The sequence below is a fragment of the Salmo salar genome, chromosome 10, assembly GCF_965601325.2.
Source record: "Salmo salar chromosome 10, fSalSal1, whole genome shotgun sequence".
NCBI lineage: Eukaryota > Metazoa > Chordata > Actinopteri > Salmoniformes > Salmonidae > Salmo > Salmo salar.
The window spans coordinates 84,395,672-84,414,843 of NC_138300.1; the positions used below are offsets into that span (position 1 = coordinate 84,395,672).

The window sequence follows — 19,172 nt, forward strand, 5'->3', positions numbered from 1 at the left end:
CACATTAATCCACTTTACAAGGGGTGTAGAGCCTAACTGGCATATATAAGCAGAGCATGAGTTAAGTTTGGGGAAGATAATTTTCACCATAAAAATGCACCTTTATAAGAAAAGCATTACATGAATAATTGCATTTGCGGTCACTTTTGATAATGGTGTTTTCCGCTAATGGAACATTCGTGCTTATAGCCATTTTTTACATTTTAGTCATTTAGCAGACGTTCTTATCCAGAGCGACTTACAGTAGTGAATACATACATTTCATTTCATGCATTTATTTTTTTTGTACTGGCCCCCCGTGGGAATTGAACCCACAACCCTGGCGTTGCACACACCATGCTGGCGTTGCAAACACCATGCTCTACCAACTGAGCCACAGGGAAGACCCAGATAGCCAACTGCCATGTGCGCATTGCTGCGCTTATAATGTGAAGAAATAGCCTAATAGTTTATCAACAACTTAAGTTAAACGTTCTGATCTGTTGTGTCAGCCACATTGCATAAAAAAATGTTTGGGATGCTCGTGGTTGTATTAATTTGGGATCTATCGCATCCCACAACTGTCCCAGACTATGTTTTTAATATTTATTTCTCTCAGAGAACAGAATAGGTTGATTTTTGTGCTATGGGGGATAGTAGATTGACATAGGCTAGTGCTTTTGCTGTTCGTTAGGCCTACACATCTTGTTGGCTGACGAAAAGTAAATGTGGACAGTTCTTCCAATATCTTCAATATGCACTTCAGAATTCGATTAGGATGCGCTCAGTTGCGTAACCGATGTGTCTGTCTTCACTTGTAGCCTGTGAGAAAGACATGATGACGTGACGCATTATGGCCACACACAGGGGATGCCGGCGTGAAATTGTAGGCGTTATCAAGTGCTTGTCAAATTGTGAATGAGTGACTGATGAAGTGTGTACAGCCTGTGAAAAAACAAAGCAGAGCTCATGCCTTTTCAAGTGACATTTTTCAAATCATCATTGGAGTCTCATCATGCAGCCTTACAATGTATTAAACATCAAAACATATAGCCCACCGTTTGTAGAACAACTAAAGTTACATTAATAACTCTAAATTAAGTATATAGGAATACCTGAATACTAGTGTAGCCCACAGCCATATGTCATAGCCAGATCAGCACCTAACATGAGGACAACACAGAGTATGCTTTTCTGTTCTTCTGAAATAGACTACATTTTCTTCATATCATGTTTCTTTAGAACTGTCTAAAATAAATTATGGATTTATTGTGATGGTGTAGGCTATATTACATGGATTTATTTGACTTTTTAAAATGTAGATGTTCCAAAGGTCTGCATCATTGGCTTGTAGTCTTGTGTGAAAGCCAGGAGATGCTGAATGTGTTTATGTTAATTAACAGTCATTTCCCGTGAGACAGACAGTTATTTGCTTGACAATCACCAGCTGATGAAATTTTAGTGACCGCCACAGCCCTACACACAAACACACACACTGACACTCCAACACACACACAAACAAGGCAAGGCCATGGGGAGTATCTGACACTCATCTTGATAGCCCTTTTCTCTCTCACAGAATTCCCTGTGTCCCCGTGCTCTGAGAGCTCTGAGAGTGCTGGAGGCTCTTTGTCCACCACTGGTGCCCTGAGAGACTCAATCAGTGATGTGGACAGTCTGGGAGAGGACAGTGTCTTCAGAAAGGTGAGCACAGCACACTGGACTGGACCCAGACACTCGCTTTTAGTCACAATACCATGGAAGAAGAGGAGTAGGTGTCTTCATCGGCTATGACATGATAGCATATGAGTACATTATAAGTCAGTTCTAGAAAGCAAGCAACACGGTCTATGTCTTCGCTGTTGTATGTTTTTGGTAATGTAGTTCCATTGATTTCCCAGCTAGTCTGTTTGTTAATGCACCTTCAGACCACAGCAGACTGGTTAGCTTCCTCTACCATGTGACATCAGCAGGCTCCCATGAGCCCTCCTTCCTGGGCCAGCAAACCCCGTTATGACCTCATCCCCCTCGTTTTCTCCTTTACCGCCCTTCCTCCCCTGCCCTGTCCCCCACCCTTCTTTCATAGTGTACACTCAGTGGAGGGCGGTTGAGGCATAAATGCACTCCAAAGCTGTTTTTCCACTACAGCCTTGGTCCTCATTTCTTTGGTTTCAACAGGCTTTGGTTTCTCTGCCCTCATGAGGTCCTTTCCTCTCCGGGCATCTACTTAGCACTCAACCACACATGCACACTGTAACTTCAACTCAGTCTGTAGGCTACATGTTTTATTTCATTAGGTTTTCATGTTGGTATGTAAAAAAAGAGTAAGTTAATGAGTGAAATGTAAGAAACGTTAACAAATGTTTTCTTCCTGAGAAGCTACACAAGCCCCCTCTAACTGCTCCCAGACCAGTCTCTGCCCCTCCGCCTCCCGCCTTGAGGTCTGTCATTTTTTGAAACTTCGGGTGACCTCAGCACTTTGGACAGAGACGGGCAGGCAGTGACCAAAAAAGGACCTGAGTAACATGACTCAATTCTACTAGTCTTTTCATTCCTCGAAGGCTCTTTTAAAACGATCCTATTCCAAATCCAATTTTCTCCAGAGCATATTTTCAAAATGTGCATTTGTGTGTGTGCGTGACTGCGTCACTGCGGGTGATTAGTGTAGGTGTGTTTGTGTAGAGAGTGTTGGCTGGCTGACTGCTTCCCTGCTGCGTGATCTCAGGCAGGCTGAGTCATTTGTTCTGGAAGTTGATTTTCCATAGCCTTCTCCTCATAAAGAGGCCTGTATGGTTATTATGCTCCGAGCCACTGCGGCCGACCGTTAGCTTAACACCCGCCCAGCGCTGGCACTGCTGGAGAATGTGAAAACTAATGATACACTCCCAATGAAGATCATCTGCAGCCTGCCTGCCTCCCTAAAGGGTGTGTGTTTCAGTTGTTATGTAACCTTTATAGGGCTGGAAAAAACTCTCTCTCCCATCAGCATGTCTCTCTCCCTGCCTTGCCCTTTCCTCTGGCCAGTCTGAAGCCCGCAGTAAGCTCAGACTAATAGCAGCTCTGACCAGTCATCATCAGGCCTAAACTCCCAGGCCTGGCATGTGTGAGAAACAGCCTGAGAGACAATGAGACAGGACATTTTTGTTTTGACATTTAGGGACACATTTGGCATCATGCTTCCCATACATGTTAGATTAGGTTATAATGTGCAATATCCGCTAAAATAAAGTTACCTTGGATGGTTTTGAAGTATGATGTTTTTACACAGCTGCAACTTAATTGGGTCACTAAGACATACCCCGTTCTACAACGAATACCTCTCTTTGTCTTCATACTTGACACAAAAGAAGCGCTCCCTTTTTTTTGCACCCAAATATAATGCCTTTGAGTTGTGTTGACTTTGACTCCAGTGGTTAACAGGGTCTCTCTGGGTCCTCTCTGTCCCCAGGCTGTGGATGGGCCAAGGGATAGCACCAGCGGGGTGTCAGTGTCCTTCTCCTCCATAGACGACGTGGCCAGTGTGGGTCCCCTCAGCGCCAGCTCTCAGGGCAGTGTAGGTCCCCTAAGTGTCTCCTCCCTGGGCAGCGTGGGCCCTCCTTGGGCCGGGGCGGGGGCGGTGGGAACTCGTACCAGCTGGAGCTCTGGAGACACCTGGCAGATGACAGGGAAGGGAGGAGAGGAAGAGGAGAGGAAAGACAAGCTGACAGAGGTGCCTGTATGCTCTGCCGTCATGCGCCCGTGTATCCGTTCGCTCTCTCCGTTCCGCCGGCACAGCTGGGGCCCGGGGAAGAATCCTGAAGGAGAAACGGATGTGAACCAACGCAGGTGAGTCCTCTTAGACCCAGACACTGACCTCTTACATGTACCCCACACACACTCACATAAACATACAGTACTCCCCAGGAAGGACAGCTATGGATGGTGGTAAAACGTCATCATCTGTGTGAACCATACACCGCCAACTCCTACTGTATTCTGACTTGTCCTCAGTATGATTATATCTATTGTGGAGTCACTTGAGACTCTGGTAGCCTGGGAAGTATAGTGTACATGGATGAGACTAGGACAGAGACTGGCTCCCAGAGGAGTGGTCCTCATACGGCCTGTGTGTGTGTGTGTGTGTGTGTGTGTGTGTGTGTGTGTGTGTGTGTGTGTGTGTGTGTGTGTGTGTGTGTGTGTGTGTGTGTGTGTGTGTGTGTGTGTGTGTTGTTTATGTCTTTGTGATCTGTGCTTGTCCCTCAGAGGGCCTGTGTACAGTATAGTCAGCCTGGAGGCTCCTCTGTGTAAGTGGACTTTGTGGGAAAGGCCTGGTCCCGGTCAAAGGTAAAACAATGACCTCGGACCTCTTTCAACAGCTGCGCGAGCTGTTTGCGAAGTACTGTACCATCACTCCTCAGACATCATCACTCATTCTGCTCAATGTTTCAGTCTGCGAGACACTATCCAGAGGCTTGCCTTGAATAGCCTTTGTTTTTATTGCTACCAATTCCTTCTTACTCATTTTCACCCATTTGGTCATGTATTGTACTGTCAGTGCTCCCATCTCTCTCTGTCCGTCCCACCTTTCCTGTCTTCTGATCATCTCTCCATTCATCTTCTCAGTTCATTGCGAAGTCAAGGGGAGGGGAAGCCACGAAAGCCAACGTTTCATAGGAGAAGGTACCACACAGTTATTTCTCAATGTTTCCATTCTGACTCTCCCTGGTGTATTGCAATTATGGGAAGAAAATGCTAAACCTACTTTTACCTCTATCACACATATGCTATGGAAAAGTCATTTCTAAAACAGTATGAGAATACTGTCCATTTATGTCTGGAGAGAGTGGAAACCAAGCAAAATAGTTTTTTCCTCCAATAAAATACTTTATCAAACCACTCCAATGGGGGAAAAAAAAGCCTACCTTTTACTGCAGTGGGCTAAATCATTGTCATTGTAAATAAGAATTTGTTCATAACTGACTTGCCTAGTTAAATAAAGGTTAAATATATATATTTTTTATTAATCAGGGTCACAGAGTATTTCTTGATAGTCTTAAACAAATACTACTTAGAAACAAAAGTATACACCTCACACACATGGTTATGGACTTAAAAAGAAGACACCTGTACCATGTCAGATATAGAGTTGAATGTATAATATTTTGAGTTTGCATCCCAATATTACACTTTATATACATCACAGAAGACTGAAATATAACAAAACCGTTTGAAATAAAAACACCAGATTTTTTGGTGTAAAAAAATAAAAAAGTTGATTAATTATGAAATAATGAACAGTATTAATAACATCAGACTGCAGGATTAATCATTAACCACTTTCACCTTTGACCATCCCCCCCTTCACCCTGTAATAACGTCGCCCTGTTTCTCCTCCCTTTGTCCACCCATCTCTCCTGTCTATCCCTCTCCCTTGCATCTCCCTGTCAGTATGAGCTGGTGTCCCTCCAACATCCCCCCTCCTCACCCGGAACAGATTGATAGCAGAAGGTATGCCATCACAGTGTGTCAGCTAACTGCCTAGGGAGAGAAATAAAGATGGAAAGAAAGCAACTGACAGTATAGGAGGATTAACAAGATGAGAAATAGAAAAGAGAGAGGAGCCCCTGCATGTTCTGTGCCCTGTGCGGGATGTACTGTATCTGGCTTGGTGTGTGCTTTGTCACTGCTGCTATCACTGCGGTCTCTTTGTCTTTGTCACTTCGTTGGTCGGTCGTGGTCGACCTCAGGGATGCAGTCACTTCTCTTCTGCCTCTCTCTCTCTCTCTCTCTCGCTCTCTCTCTCTGTCAGAGACAATGAAGCTAGAATTTAGAGAGGAAGCATCAAGCATCTTCAGAACAATCGTATTATACTGCTACACTGCTGGTTAACTATGGCAAAGCTTAAAACAACCAATATAAGAATCGTCATCAGTGAGCCATACATGTGACTTATGGTTTTAGTTCAGTTACCTCGCTTGGCAGCTTCAGTGAGAGGACCAATCAATACACAGCCTGGAACGAGGTGCTAGTTATTTTGTACACCAATACTGAATGCTGATTTCTTATACATGATCTCAAGTATGATCTCAAGTATGATCTCAAGTATGATCTCAAGTGTGTTATTTGATAGCTGTTATTTAACATGAATTGTTCTGTTGTCTTAAATGTTCTATACTTTTTAATCAACTAAACTAAAGGTTGCCTGAAATTGAAGCTTTGGGGGGGGGAAGAAATATTTATTATACTTCAGTTATTTCCCCTTTATATTATGTTTAGGTTTGCATGTATGTGTTCCTTCCTGTTTGTGCTGGTGTTCATTTATTCCGCTTTGGCTATACATGCTTTCCTTCCTTCCTCCCATCATCTCCTCACTGCCGTCCTGCAGGGATCTAGTTCAGTGTCTACATGTGCATGTACTTGTGCGCTACACTCGTCTGGTTTCAGTTTTGAACCAGCTGATTGATCATCTGCCTGGAGCATGAGAATCTGCTGGGTGTGAGTTCACTGCCTGCCTGTGGTTTAAACATCTCTCGGGGCGTTAGTATCTATTGTCCCGAAACAAAATGCTTTCAGTAACTCACACAGTTGTGTTGTGACTGCAGTTACAGTTTGGAGGGCCTGGCTGGAGAGGAGGATGCTGGGAAGGCTTCCGCTGACGTTGGGACCGCTGGACGTGTGGCCCGCCTGGACAGTGAAGAGAGAGGCTCGCTTCTGTCCCTGACAGAGGAGCAGGAGTCAGACCTTGGCGACTGCAGCAGCCTCGACAGCCAGGTATGTGTCCAGGCTTATCTTGACCATATGGGTCCTGTGTCTTGCAATCGCCGAATCTTTGTAACTTCCCGTGTAGAGTGGCTCTCTGTATGCACAGTAGTTGAGTGATTCGTGTTTTATTTGATCGCAGACAGCTCACTGATCACTCTCTCTCCTCTATTTCAGCTATCAGGGAGAGTTCTGCCTGTGAGACGTCCCCTCATACCTCACCAAGTGCTCACCAAGTCGGTGTCCATGCTGGCCATCAGTCACAGAGACCTAGATGGTGAGGCTCACTCTAACACGTTAACACTTTCTCTGGGTTCCCCTCTACAGCACACGTGTCAAACTCATTCCACGGAGGGCCCAGGTGTCTGCGAGTTTTTCACTCCACCCTTGTACTGATTAGTAAGGAACTCCCCTCACCTTGTACTGCAGTGGGATAAATCAGTGTCACGCCCAGTGTTTCTTGGTAGTCTTAAAGAAATCTACTTAAAAACAAAAGTATACACCTCACACACATGGTTATGGACTTAAAAAACAGAAGACACCTGTACCATGTCAGATATTGCAATATTACACTTTATATACATCACAGAAGACTGAAATATGACAACACCTTTTGACATAGAAACACAGGATTTTCAGTGTTAAAAAAACAAAGTTGATTAATTATACAATTATGAAAAATGTTAATAACGTTCCACCCATGAGGCCACTAGAGGGCGATTTGGTCATTTGACTGCAGGAAAGGGAAACATTTTTAAACTGCAGACTCTGCCCTCCGTGGAATGAGTTTGACCCCCCTGCACTACAGCCTTCTCTCTGTCTGTGGTGGCATGGTGGCACAAAAGGCCAGGCCTCTATCTATCCAACAATCAAGTCTCCTGTCACCTGCTCTTTCCAACCTCGTCCTTCAGGTCAATTTTCCCTCTGTACCTCTGCTGTGCATTTTCCAGCAGGTGACAGGAACAGCATCCAATCAGGTGGTTAGTTCACTGTCTCAATCCCAATCTCCTCCGTGGCTAGCAGAGGCTACTGTTACAGCTTCTCCTCACTATCACTGGGGCAGTGATTTCTCCCTTCTCTGGTTTCCCTGTCCCTTTGTGTGGGGTGTCACTCATTCAATCACTTGGAAGGGAATGAGGTCAAGTCTGTGTAGGGCTCACTTGATCACTTGGAAGGCATTGAGGTTCGGCCCAGGTTCTTGTGCTCATTTAACGCGTGATTTGATGTCTTTTGTACCCTTGAACTGGATAGCGAGCGGACGGACTCGACCAAAGAGACGCATCTCCTTCTCCTTCAGCATCCCCAAATCTAGAACGTTCTTTTCTATTGGCTCTTCCTCCAGTGATGAGGAGGAGGTTGTGAGTAAGTACTGTACAGCTCCCAGAATGCCCTGAGTGCCCACCTAGTCCCTGGCTGCTTCCTGTGTAGTGTGCCTCTTCTCCTGCCCGTGTCACTAAACGGACGTCACATCCTGCTAAACTCTAAATCCAACCCTAATCTCTGTTTGGTCCCCTCCCCTTAACAGGTTCAATGTCTCTGAAGTTGTAGACAAGTCATTTGGTTTGAGAGAAATTCAACATGTACATAGCTTTGTTTTCAAACAAGTAGGTTCTCATCTGCAGTCACCAAAACTGAACAGGTGATCAGATATGCACTGATAATGATATACATGTCTATTTAGTGAAAATTCAAGCTAAGTGTTTATGGATAGAATAAGGCGATTGCTTCCACATAGACTATTAGGTCTTGTAAATTGGGCGAGTCTGACCAGTGCACTAATTGTGTCTGTTGAGTTATTGTGCTCTATGTGATTTTCTGACTCTGGCTTCATCTATTTTATGAAAACAATGCCTACACCTCAGCTTAGTTCTGAAAATATTGGTTACCATGACAAAGGACTGAAGAAAGGAATGAAAGGATTATGCCAAACCATGTCCATGTTTTTCATTTCTGTCTAATTCAAAATAAATTTAAAAAATCCGCCAAGATGTTCACATATTTATTAAATGTTCATGAAACAGTCAAGGACAAGATTGACTCTTTTGTCCTTTTAAGAGTGTTGTATTTATGAACGATTTGTGCATTACTGAAAACCTAGCAACAGCAGCAGACTCAATGAGACCTTTTATAAGAATAAATACTGCAGCTTCAGAGTAAAAAGCCCTCTGCAGACCAGTCAACCATCTGGACTCATCATCATCATCCATTCTGCCCTTATTGAATATCTGCAGGAGACGCCCATGAACCCAGAATCTATTCCCCACTATTGGTATCGAACTGAGACTAAAGAATCAGCTTTCTCCTAGCACAGATTTCCCCAAGTAGCCCTTTTCCTATTGTATTTGACATGGCTGCCATGCATATTATGTCCCTCCTGTGAGTTTTCCACATATTTCTTCCCCTTTTTCTTTCCATCACTTCTATTTATTCCCCCTAGCCTCCACTCTTTGAAATCCACATAAACACATTTCAAAGTGTTCCTTTTGGGCTTCACAGCTGCTAAAAAGGGTTGAGTTTCCTTTAGGAAATTTCACTGCTGCTTTTCACACTCCTTTGAGCCTCGTAAGAACGGCTTGTATATTATTTTGGGGGCGAACGATAGGAAGAAAATCCCTGTCCGGGCCGTTACCGGGGGGATGGCGTTTCAGAGCTACAGCTTAAGAGCTGTAAGAGATGTTGCATGGCAGTTTTTGAAAATGTCTCTGTGTTTGTCACGTGATGTGTGCCGTATTGAGCTTTGCTGGAGGACTGTGTTTGGCCCCTAGTAACTTTCTTTATTACTGGCCGCCCATGACTACTACTGGAAATATATGCCGTTTTATGTTCACATTCCTTAGTGTTTGTATTTTTTGGGGGGTGGCTTGATGTTAATTGGCTATGTCCTTAACCATATTACCCAGTGTGCAATTCCACATGTAACCCGTCCTACCAGGTACCCACTGGTTCAGTTGGATGTTGGTACAAACGTGTTATGTGATATCACCTCTGCTTGGAAATGTCTTGTAATGATTATGTAATATGTCATTTATACATGTACTGAACCACAATTCTGATAAAAAAGATGACAGGCCTGTTTCATATATACTGTAAGTCTATGATTTTTATACAGAGGAATTCCAGTCTGTTATTTCAACATGCTTCCATTGATCCAGCTCATCACCCTCTCTCTCTATTTCTACTGTAGGAATGGGATCCTACTCCAGCACGTCTGGATCACTAGAGTACAGGTACGATAGAGACTTTCTTTTCAATGGGGCTGGTCTTACAATGTGTACTCTGATTGCTATTTCTCCAGCAGAACAAGTGTAAATGGCCGTATGTTGAGTGCATTTTTCCTTGTCTGGTTCAGCATCTCTGAGGAGGACCCGGGTCCCCTGCGGAGTTACACTGAGGGGAGACAAGGGACCAAGGTCAGCCGCACTTTCAGTTACCTCAAGAGCAAAATGAGTACTAAGAAGAACAAGGTGAGTCTGTCCATTCAGCATTTCCACCTCTCCTCCTCCTCCTCCTGCTTCTTTTCCTTTCCTCCTCCATTTCCTCCTCTCCTCCTCCTCCTGCTTCTCTTCCTTTCCTCCTCCATTTCCACCTCTCCTCCTCCTCCTCCTGCTTCTTTTCCTTTCCTCCTCCATTTCCTCCTCTCCTCCTCCTCCTCCTCCTCCTGCTTCTTTTCCTTTCCTCCTCCATTCCCTCCTCTCCTCCTCCTCCTGCTTCTCTTCCTTTCCTCCTCCTCCTCCTCCTCCATTTCCTCCTCTCCTCCACTTCCTGCACTACCAGAGCACAGGGCATGGCTAAGAATTGTATGTGAGAAGATAAATCAAGTTGTATTGGTTAATTGAATTGAAGAAGCCCCAGTAGTACATTTTCTCTCCGACCCTAGGGCTATTGTTCCCTCTCGGTCTTTCTGACGTTAAATCAAATGGATTATTATGTGTTTTAAAGGCTTCTCAATACATACAGTTCTATGGATACATTTATACAGAGTACATGTATTCAGAAGGGATTTCTATCGACCTTTTGAGTGTTTATTAGTTCAACAGCGAGCGAGCTAATATACATAGTACAATCGAAGCTGTCGTTTCCGAAATAAGACACTTTCTCTCGCTCTGGTCGGGTTTCTGGGAGTCATAATCAGACTGTAAATGATGTGAGGGAGCATAGAGTATCTTTCTGTTAGGTAAGTGTATCCGTCTGTGAGTTGTGAGTAGCAGAGCGAGGCGCCTGGTCTGCATGCAGTAGGGAAGTCAAACAGGAAACAGAGGCATGCTGTGGTCTTTCTCAAAAAGCCGTCTGTATGGCATCACTGCTTCTGCGAAAACAAACCACTTTCTTAGACTTAATTCTACCATGTTTCCTGATAACATTACAGTACAAAACAGTAACGCCCAGACCATGCATCAACACAGTTCTCATGTGATTTTATTTCCCTGTGATTGTATCCCCAAAAATATAGTTTATTTTCATTAAGACTTGTTCATACTTGAAAGTATGTACATTGTACATACTGTAAAATGTTTTTGCTGAGATTGCGAGCTAGAGGCCGGAAGCCTCAGTGGGGCTGGTGTGTAATAGAGACTGCAGACTACAGCAGTGCAGAGGCACAGCACAGATCCTCCCTCCACCACCCCCCTCATCCTACACATGGTATCTCACTTCCTCCTGTTGAGCTGATGGCAGGCGTCATGGGAACGCCAGTGTTTCTGTCTGTAGAGGCTGTAGCGCCTGTTGTTCCCGACCAGCGAACAGACAGACTGTTACTGTAATGTTGTGTAGACGTCTCCTGGCACACGGTCGCTCCCTGAAGCTGAGGGCTGAGGCAGGACAGGATGAGGTAGGGGATATTGGTCATTTGGGACTTCTGGGAAGAAACTGGGAGTTGTTAGTCACCATAATGTACTTAGTCACTAACTACTGCATGTCGAAGGTGTGCCTTGCACTTTCCCAGTAACTTTTTACTGTATTTGTTTATCATATCTACTAGTTTATCAGAATCATAGGATATTGGTTGTTTCCTGTACCCATCATGAATTAGTGTCTATCTGTACAATACACCTGATAGTGTTTTCTGTCAGCCTGGTGTATTGTCTGTGGTTACGTTGATATACTGTAACCTTTTGTCGGAATTAAGTTTCTGTTTGTGAATGAGACTTCTAGATCGGAAAAATATTAGGAAGGGTTTTTTGAGACTGCCAGAAAACATGCCGTTTTGACTAGTGGCCAATGATGTCAGCGTACTTCCTCAGTATATCTTTGTGCAAGTGACTCATGCATCTCGTCTTTGGCTAACTATTATCCAAGCGTGAGATCTGTTTGTAAGACCTTGATTGCTTAACTACGGAAAGCATCACTGTGCTTTGACTCAGAAAATTGATGGTGTTTTTTCGTTGCATCTCTAACCCCTTGCAGGAGAAAGACAAAGATAAGGGTCAGGGTAAGGAGAAAGACACCAAGGAGAAGAAGACCCTGAACGGCCATCTCTTCAGCTCTGTGAACCCAGCCCCCTTCACGACCTGCCACCAGTGCAACAAACCCATCAACACTAAAGAAGCATTCCTCTGTACCAGTAAGACACCCCCTCCTCTTCTGTAAACCACTTCCTCCTCCTCCTCTTCTTCTTCCTCCTCTGTCAACCAGCCCACGTCAGGTGTTATGAGAGAACAGACTCCACAGTACACAATGTATTCATGTTGTTCCACGGTAAGAGACACTGCTCTATATTTATTAACCCCTCAAAACCCGTCTTTTTTTACATGGTGGTTATATAGGCCTATGATTGGTGCTGCTCTGGACAATTACTTTGGGTTTCTACCTGTAGGTTTTCAGGGCCCCAAGCTGTGTTTGCAGTCATTGTGTAATGTCTGGTGATGGAACGTCTTACTTTGGTTCCAAGCCATGTGACAAAATGGTGACTGCTTACTATATTCACTTCCCTGAAACAGCCTAGTCAGATTGTCTAGTTGAGAAAGTCCGTACTAAGCAAAACACAGGAAATCCTACATGGCGAGGGTCTGTCTGAGGAAAACTTAAGAGGATGTTGTTTATTTTGGGGCCAACAGAAGTGGACGTATAGAACCTCTCTGTCACGGCAGTATGCACATTCCTCCCACCATCTTTGTATGGACAGCAGCTTGCATTAGAACAGCAGAGTAGCCCACTCCCAAGCCTAGTTCTCAAACTCTTTTGTTTGTTGTCAGTCTGTCTGAAGCATGATGGACTGGGTGGGTCTGTCCCAGTGAAGAGGGGGTGGGTGGTTAGATGGAACCAGGGGGCGGATGTGGCCCCCGGCCCAGCCAGTCCCCTCAGTCCCCTCAGTCTTTCACTGGGTTGCATCACCCTGCCCCTGACACAGCTGGAAGACGTCAGCTCTGCTCGGTTCTGTCTCTCTGCACTTTGCTGTGTGGAGACGAACACCCTGCCTCTCTCTCTCTCTCTCTCTCTCTCTCTCTCTCTCTCTGTCTGTCTGTCTGTCTGTCTGTCTGTCTGTCTGTCTGTCTGTCTGTCTGTCTGTCTGTCTGTCTGTCTGTCTGTCTGTCACACACACACTAGCAGAGGATCTTGTACTGTAAGCCATAAGTTAGCTTTCCGTGGCACATTTCTTAGAAGTGACTTAGATTTAGACACGCAGTGTTTCACAGCGTTGCGGCCCACATAGGGTTTGACGAGCACGGACCTAGATTTGAAACAAGCCCTTAGTTTTGACAATTGATCTAGTTATTCAGAGGTACCTTGATCAGTGACTGATCCTTATCTCTATCTCCTAGCTCGAAAGTCAAATAGGGCTTTGTGGCGAGTGAGGGAGTTTTGTCTGAAATATAAACGAATAGAGTTTATTCTAATGGACACCTGCGTTCTCTCTCTCTCTGTTCTCTCAGCTTAACTTTGAGAGACTCAGTCTGTCAGGATCTGTGTTTGACACACAATCAAAACAACTCCCACAAGCTGGCCATGGAAAAATTGAAGGGCACACACCCTGTTGCACAACACAATCCCCTCTCACTGTTTAAGATCTCCATCTGGGAGAGCGCAACAGCCAGTTCATTGTTGTCTTCCTTCCCTTCTGTTCCCTCCCTGAAGTGTTGTTTTTACGTTTGTTGGATGGGCTTGACTGGAGGTGCAGAGAACTCAGTGGCCTTTTCCACATTCATCTCGGATTCTTCTGTTAGTCATTGTGTTGCTTTTATGTGGTTAGATGAGCTGTTTTTTGATGGGCCTGCATTTTCTCAGCATTTTCAGATTAGAGTTTCCTGTTTCTATAGTTTAGGGTGGTTCAAAGAAGCTGTGTTGATTTGGTATGAGTCACGTGATGCAGGTGAACGAAGCAGTGTTGATTTGGTATGAGTCACGTGATGCAGGTGAAAGAAGCTGTGTTGACTTGGTATGAGTCACGTGATGCAGGTATAAGGTTGTATTTTTTCTACTTACATTAGAATCACAGTATTCTGTCCTGTGAGATGAGTGGAGGCTTTTTCTGCAGTGTTGGACCGATTGTTCGACCAACTCTTTGTCCTAATGTTGTTTTTCTTCTGATCGTTTCAGACTGCAATGCACAGGTCCATAAGGGCTGCAGAGACAGTCTTCCTGTGTGTGTCCAGGTCAAAATGAAGGTAACGTTTGGCTCTGCTCTGTCTGTCCGCTGTCTACAATGCGTCTTCACTCACACACACAGGAACAGAATGTGCCTGCCCTGTCGGAGCTAGAAACACAAGCGTTTCGCTACACCCGCAATAACATCTGCTAAACATGTGCATGTGACCAATACAATTTGATTTGATTTGATCAGTCTCTGTGTAACGTGTGAATGAATGGGTAACAGGCTTGTTATTGGCATTGATTTAGCGTAATACGTGATACTGCATTTCCGTTGTGTTTTTCAGCAGCAGAAGCAGCAGACCGTGGTAGATTCTGCGTCCGTGTCCGGAGTCATGTTGAGAAGTAAATGTAATATATACTTCTCTGTCCACTAATTCCATGTCTGTCATTCTGATCAAACCTGTGTCTATGTCTGTTTCTATCTATGCAAATGTGATCTGGCTACTGAGGGGAGGACGGCTCACAATAATGGAGTTAATGGAATGGTATCAAACGTGTGGTTTTCATGTGTTTGATACCATTCCATTCAGCCCATTACGAGCCGTCCTCCCTTCAGCAGCCTCCACTGATTCTCAAGTACTGCATGTATGTATTCTCAACTACTGCATGTATATTTGTGTCCATGTGCAGTAGGCTGCCTGTGCATTTATGTGCACCCACAGCTCTACGAAATATACTATGTACTAATTTCTGTGTTTGTGATCAGCCACGTCGGCGGCGTCTCGGGAGCGTCCGTGGTCTGCCATCTCGCCCCCTGATGACCAGGCCATGGTCATGGTGGCGCCGGTGGTGCCTCGCAGGAATACCAGCATCCTCTCCAGCAACCTGTCCAAGAGCATCTCCATCAGCAACATCGCAGGGTGAGACACAACGCCACTCAACCAGCAACCAGCTCACCATCGCCCCCTTCACATACTCGGCTAGTACATTCTCATGCCAACGCGCTCATCAACACTACTGGACCTGTTGTATCACAAGTGTCGTGTCTAATGCATTGTACTGCAATTGTGCAGCCGGAGTGTGTACGGGACTTATGTTTTCACTCTAATAGCCCCTCCTTCACTAACTCTGTTTCTCTCTCACCCCGTCTTTCTGTCCGTGCAGGCCATTGATGGACGAGATGCCTCTGAAGGGCCTGAAGTACCTGTCCCAGTCCACAGACTCACTACACAAGATCTCCAAGGTCAACGAGTCCACTGAGTCTCTCACCGATGAAGGTGAGTTACCCCGATAGACCCCAAGTCACAGAGCCTGTATTGTCTAGTCATGTTCCCCCATCATTGTCTGTATTGTCTAATCATGTTCCCCCATCATTGTCTGTATTGTCTAGTCATGTTCCCCCATCATTGTCTGTATTGTCTAGTCATGTTCCCCCATCATTGTCTGTATTGTCTAGTCATGTTCCCCCATCATTGTCTGTATTGTCTAGTCATGTTCCCCAAGTCACAGAGCCTGTATTGTCTAAACATGTTCCCCAAGTCACAGAGCCTGTATTGTCTAATCATGTTCCCCCATCATTGTCTGTATTGTCTAATCATGTTCCCCCATCATTGTCTGTATTGTCTAGTCATGTTCCCCCATCATTGTCTGTATTGTCTAATCATGTTCCCCCATCATTGTCTGTATTGTCTAATCATGTTCCCCCATCATTGTCTGTATTGTCTAGTCATGTTCCCCCATCATTGTCTGTATTGTCTAATCATGTTCCCCCATCATTGCCTGTTTTATTTCAATGTTTTAATGTATTGTATTGATCCTCGCTCAATAATGAACAGTGTATGTGTAGGAGCGTGCTCGTCTGCTCACGGTGTATACGGTACAGCAAGCCCTCATGTGCTCCTGTCTGTTGCCGTAGGGACTGAAATGATGGACAGCCAGCTGATGGGGGAGTTTGAGGCGGAGTCTAAGGATCTGGAGGCGGACTCCTGGACCTTCACTGTGGACAAGAAGTATGTGAAGGGGCTCAAGAAGGAGGTGGTCAAGAGACAGGACGTTATCTACGGTAGGAGGACACTGTCGCGCTACCACTCATGCCATCTCACTGGGATATACTTTGTTTCGTTCACGCAATTTATTTGAGATGTTATCATATCATCAGTATTGCGGGTTAGGATATCGGTCACTCAGTACAAACGCAATCGTAGGGTGCTGTTCATTGGGAATTCACTCTATAACCCCTCATCTTTAACCATATATCCTTTTAATAATACTAGAACCATTCCCCTCATGCCCCTCTCCAGAGCTGGTGCAGACAGAGATGCACCACGTGCGGACGCTGAGGATCATGTCTGAGGTGTACAGTAAGGGCCTGCAGAAGGAGGTGCAGCTGGATACCCAGCTGGTGGAGCGAGTGTTCCCCATGCTGGACGAACTCCTGGAACTACACACACACTTCTTCGCACACCTCCTGGAACTCAAGCGGAAATCCTCCATCGAGGGCCGGGACGACGGCAGCTTCCTCATCCGCAAGATAGGAGACGTGCTCGTCTCACAGGTCAGCATGGGGGAGACTCGGGGGGTTTAGAGAACGTTGTGGAAATGTTGTGGGAATGTTGTAGAAATGTTGATTATTAGGCGAATCGGTTTGTTGGTAGTAATCTCACAGGATTTTCTTGTGTGGTGTTCAGTTCTCAGGTCCCAATGCCGACCGCATGAAGAAAGTCTATGGGAAATTCTGCAGCCGCCACAACGAGGCGGTCAACTTCTATAAGGAGCTTCACACCAAAGACAAACGCTTCCAAGCCTTTATCAAGGTATGGTGTCAGCATTGTTTACCCATCCTAGTCTTACCATTATAATGTATGGAAAATAATCCCTCTCTCCACCAGGGGGTGCCAACACTCTGTTGTGATTTTTCTTTTGCATTTAAACCCACATTGACATCTGCTAAAGTCGTCATTAAGACATTGTATGAAGCACTATATGAGTATCTCTGTTTTATTTGTTTTTCAGAAAAAGATGAGCAGCACAATCGTCCGAAGACTAGGCATCCCAGAGTGCATCTTATTAGTGACACAGCGAATAACCAAGTACCCTGTGTTACTACAGAGGATACTGCAGCACACAAAAGGTGAGAGACACCGCCTGTGAGACTTATAACTACACCTTTACTGAGTACTGTTATATATTCTTATTCTGTATGCTTTGAATGGCACTTGGTAGCAGAAAGAACCGCGGTGGAGATTGTTGGGAAGTCTTGACCTCTGGACGATATGCATTGAGGTGACATGCTGATGTTTGACATGTGCAGAGAACGAGGAGGACCATGACGATATAACCCAGGCTCTGAGGCTGGTGAAGGAGATTCTAAATGCAGTGGACAGCAAGGTGAACGAACACGACAAGAAGAAACGGTTAAAAGAGGTGTACAGTCGTACGGACAGCAAGTCCATTCAGAGGATGAAGAGCGGCCAGATGTTTGCACGGGAGGACCTGGTGAGAGGCAGGCGGCTGCTGCATGATGGACCGCTGCAGCTCAAGAACTCTGCAGGCAGGCTAAAGGGTACGGCACCGGCCTCATTTATCACTGTCTCACTCTCTTTCTTGCTCTCTCCTGTCTATCCTCTCAATCTGTTTCTCTTTCTCCATCTCCTCTCTTTCTCATCCTCTCCTCTCTCCCCCTCTCTTTCTATATTTTTCTTGCCCTTCTCTCCCTCTCTCTACTTCCCCTCCCTCTCAACCCCTTCTCTCCTCCACTGATCGTGACTGTTATTTTCCACAGATGTCCAGGCCATGCTGCTGTCTGACGTGTTTGTGTTCCTGCAGGAGAAAGACCAGAAATATGTCTTTGCCTCACTGGTATGTTATGTTTGTTATCCCCAGCACATTGTTCCCTATGGTGCCACACTCTGTAGTATAAAGAGCCATGCCCTCTAAGAATTCATAAAAAAAACATGTTTTTTACAATACAGAGCTATCAAGTATTAGTTTACTGAAAGATAAGCTTGCTCTGCTGTTACAATACAGGTATATCTATGTTTTTCCAGCTATATTGTGTAAGACTGGCACACAAGGCTATTGTATGGTAGATGCACGTTTTAATGAACCAGTAACATTGGCATGGTTACACTCTTGGCAGAATTTTGCTATCCTGCAGTTTTTAAAATCATTTAGTGGAGATTGGAGTTTTCATTCAGTTCCCTTTTCCTTGGGCTAAACATTGCATTTCCCCAAAGTAGCTTCCATAGAAACCTCCCACTGGTCTATACATCCTTCAATAGAAATCTGGTCTAAACATCCTTTCACCTCTCTCCTTCCCTCTCTCTCTTCCCGCCTCTCCCTCCATTCCTCCCTCTGTCTTTCCCCTCCACCCCCTCTCTCTCTTCCCACCTCTCCCTCCATTCCTCCCTCTGTCTTTCCCCTCCACCCCCTCTCTCTCTTCCCACCTCTCCCTCCATTCCTCCCTCTGTCTTTCCCCTCCACCCCCTCTCTCTCTTCCCGCCTCTCCCTCCATTCCTCCCTCTGTCTTTCCCCTCCACCCCCTCTCTCTCTTCCCACCTCTCCCTCCATTCCTCCCTCTGTCTTTCCCCTCCACCCCCTCTCTCTCTTCCCACCTCTCCCTCCATTCCTCCCTCTGTCTTTCCCCTCCACCCCCTCTCTCTCTTCCCACCTCTCCCTCCATTCCTCCCTCTGTCTTTCCCCTCCACCCCCTCTCTCTCTTCCCGCCTCTCCCTCCATTCCTCCCTCTGTCTTTCCCCTCCACCCCCTCTCTCTCTTCCCACCTCTCCCTCCATTCCTCCCTCTGTCTTTCCCCTCCACCCCCTCTCTCTCTTCCCGCCTCTCCCTCCATTCCTCCCTCTGTCTTTCCCCTCCACCCCCTCTCTCTCTTCCCGCCTCTCCCTCCATTCCTCCCTCTGTCTTTCCCCTCC

General features: G+C 45.5%; 1 protein-coding gene across 8 annotated transcripts in view; it reads left to right on the forward strand.

Annotated features, from left to right (window-relative positions):
* akap13b (A-kinase anchoring protein 13b) overlaps positions 1–19,172 on the forward strand; it is a 97,418-nt gene that overhangs the window by 67,174 nt on the left and 11,072 nt on the right. For 2 of the 8 annotated variants that reach the window (XM_014124442.3, XM_014124440.3), the window contains exons 10-29: positions 1,559–1,683; positions 3,428–3,804; positions 4,582–4,638; positions 5,407–5,466; positions 6,561–6,729; positions 6,895–6,994; positions 7,969–8,079; positions 9,902–9,944; positions 10,067–10,181; positions 12,121–12,277; positions 14,251–14,318; positions 14,589–14,652; positions 15,011–15,164; positions 15,409–15,521; positions 16,160–16,306; positions 16,545–16,798; positions 16,932–17,057; positions 17,257–17,374; positions 17,555–17,806; positions 18,026–18,102. In XM_014124442.3, coding sequence (XP_013979917.3) covers positions 1,559–1,683; positions 3,428–3,804; positions 4,582–4,638; positions 5,407–5,466; positions 6,561–6,729; positions 6,895–6,994; positions 7,969–8,079; positions 9,902–9,944; positions 10,067–10,181; positions 12,121–12,277; positions 14,251–14,318; positions 14,589–14,652; positions 15,011–15,164; positions 15,409–15,521; positions 16,160–16,306; positions 16,545–16,798; positions 16,932–17,057; positions 17,257–17,374; positions 17,555–17,806; positions 18,026–18,102 — 2,687 coding nt within the window. The remainder of the gene's footprint in view (positions 1–1,558; positions 1,684–3,427; positions 3,805–4,581; positions 4,639–5,406; positions 5,467–6,560; positions 6,730–6,894; positions 6,995–7,968; positions 8,080–9,901; positions 9,945–10,066; positions 10,182–12,120; positions 12,278–14,250; positions 14,319–14,588; positions 14,653–15,010; positions 15,165–15,408; positions 15,522–16,159; positions 16,307–16,544; positions 16,799–16,931; positions 17,058–17,256; positions 17,375–17,554; positions 17,807–18,025; positions 18,103–19,172) is intronic. The other 6 variants (XM_014124441.3, XM_014124443.3, XM_014124444.3 and 3 more) reach the window with 6 other exon arrangements.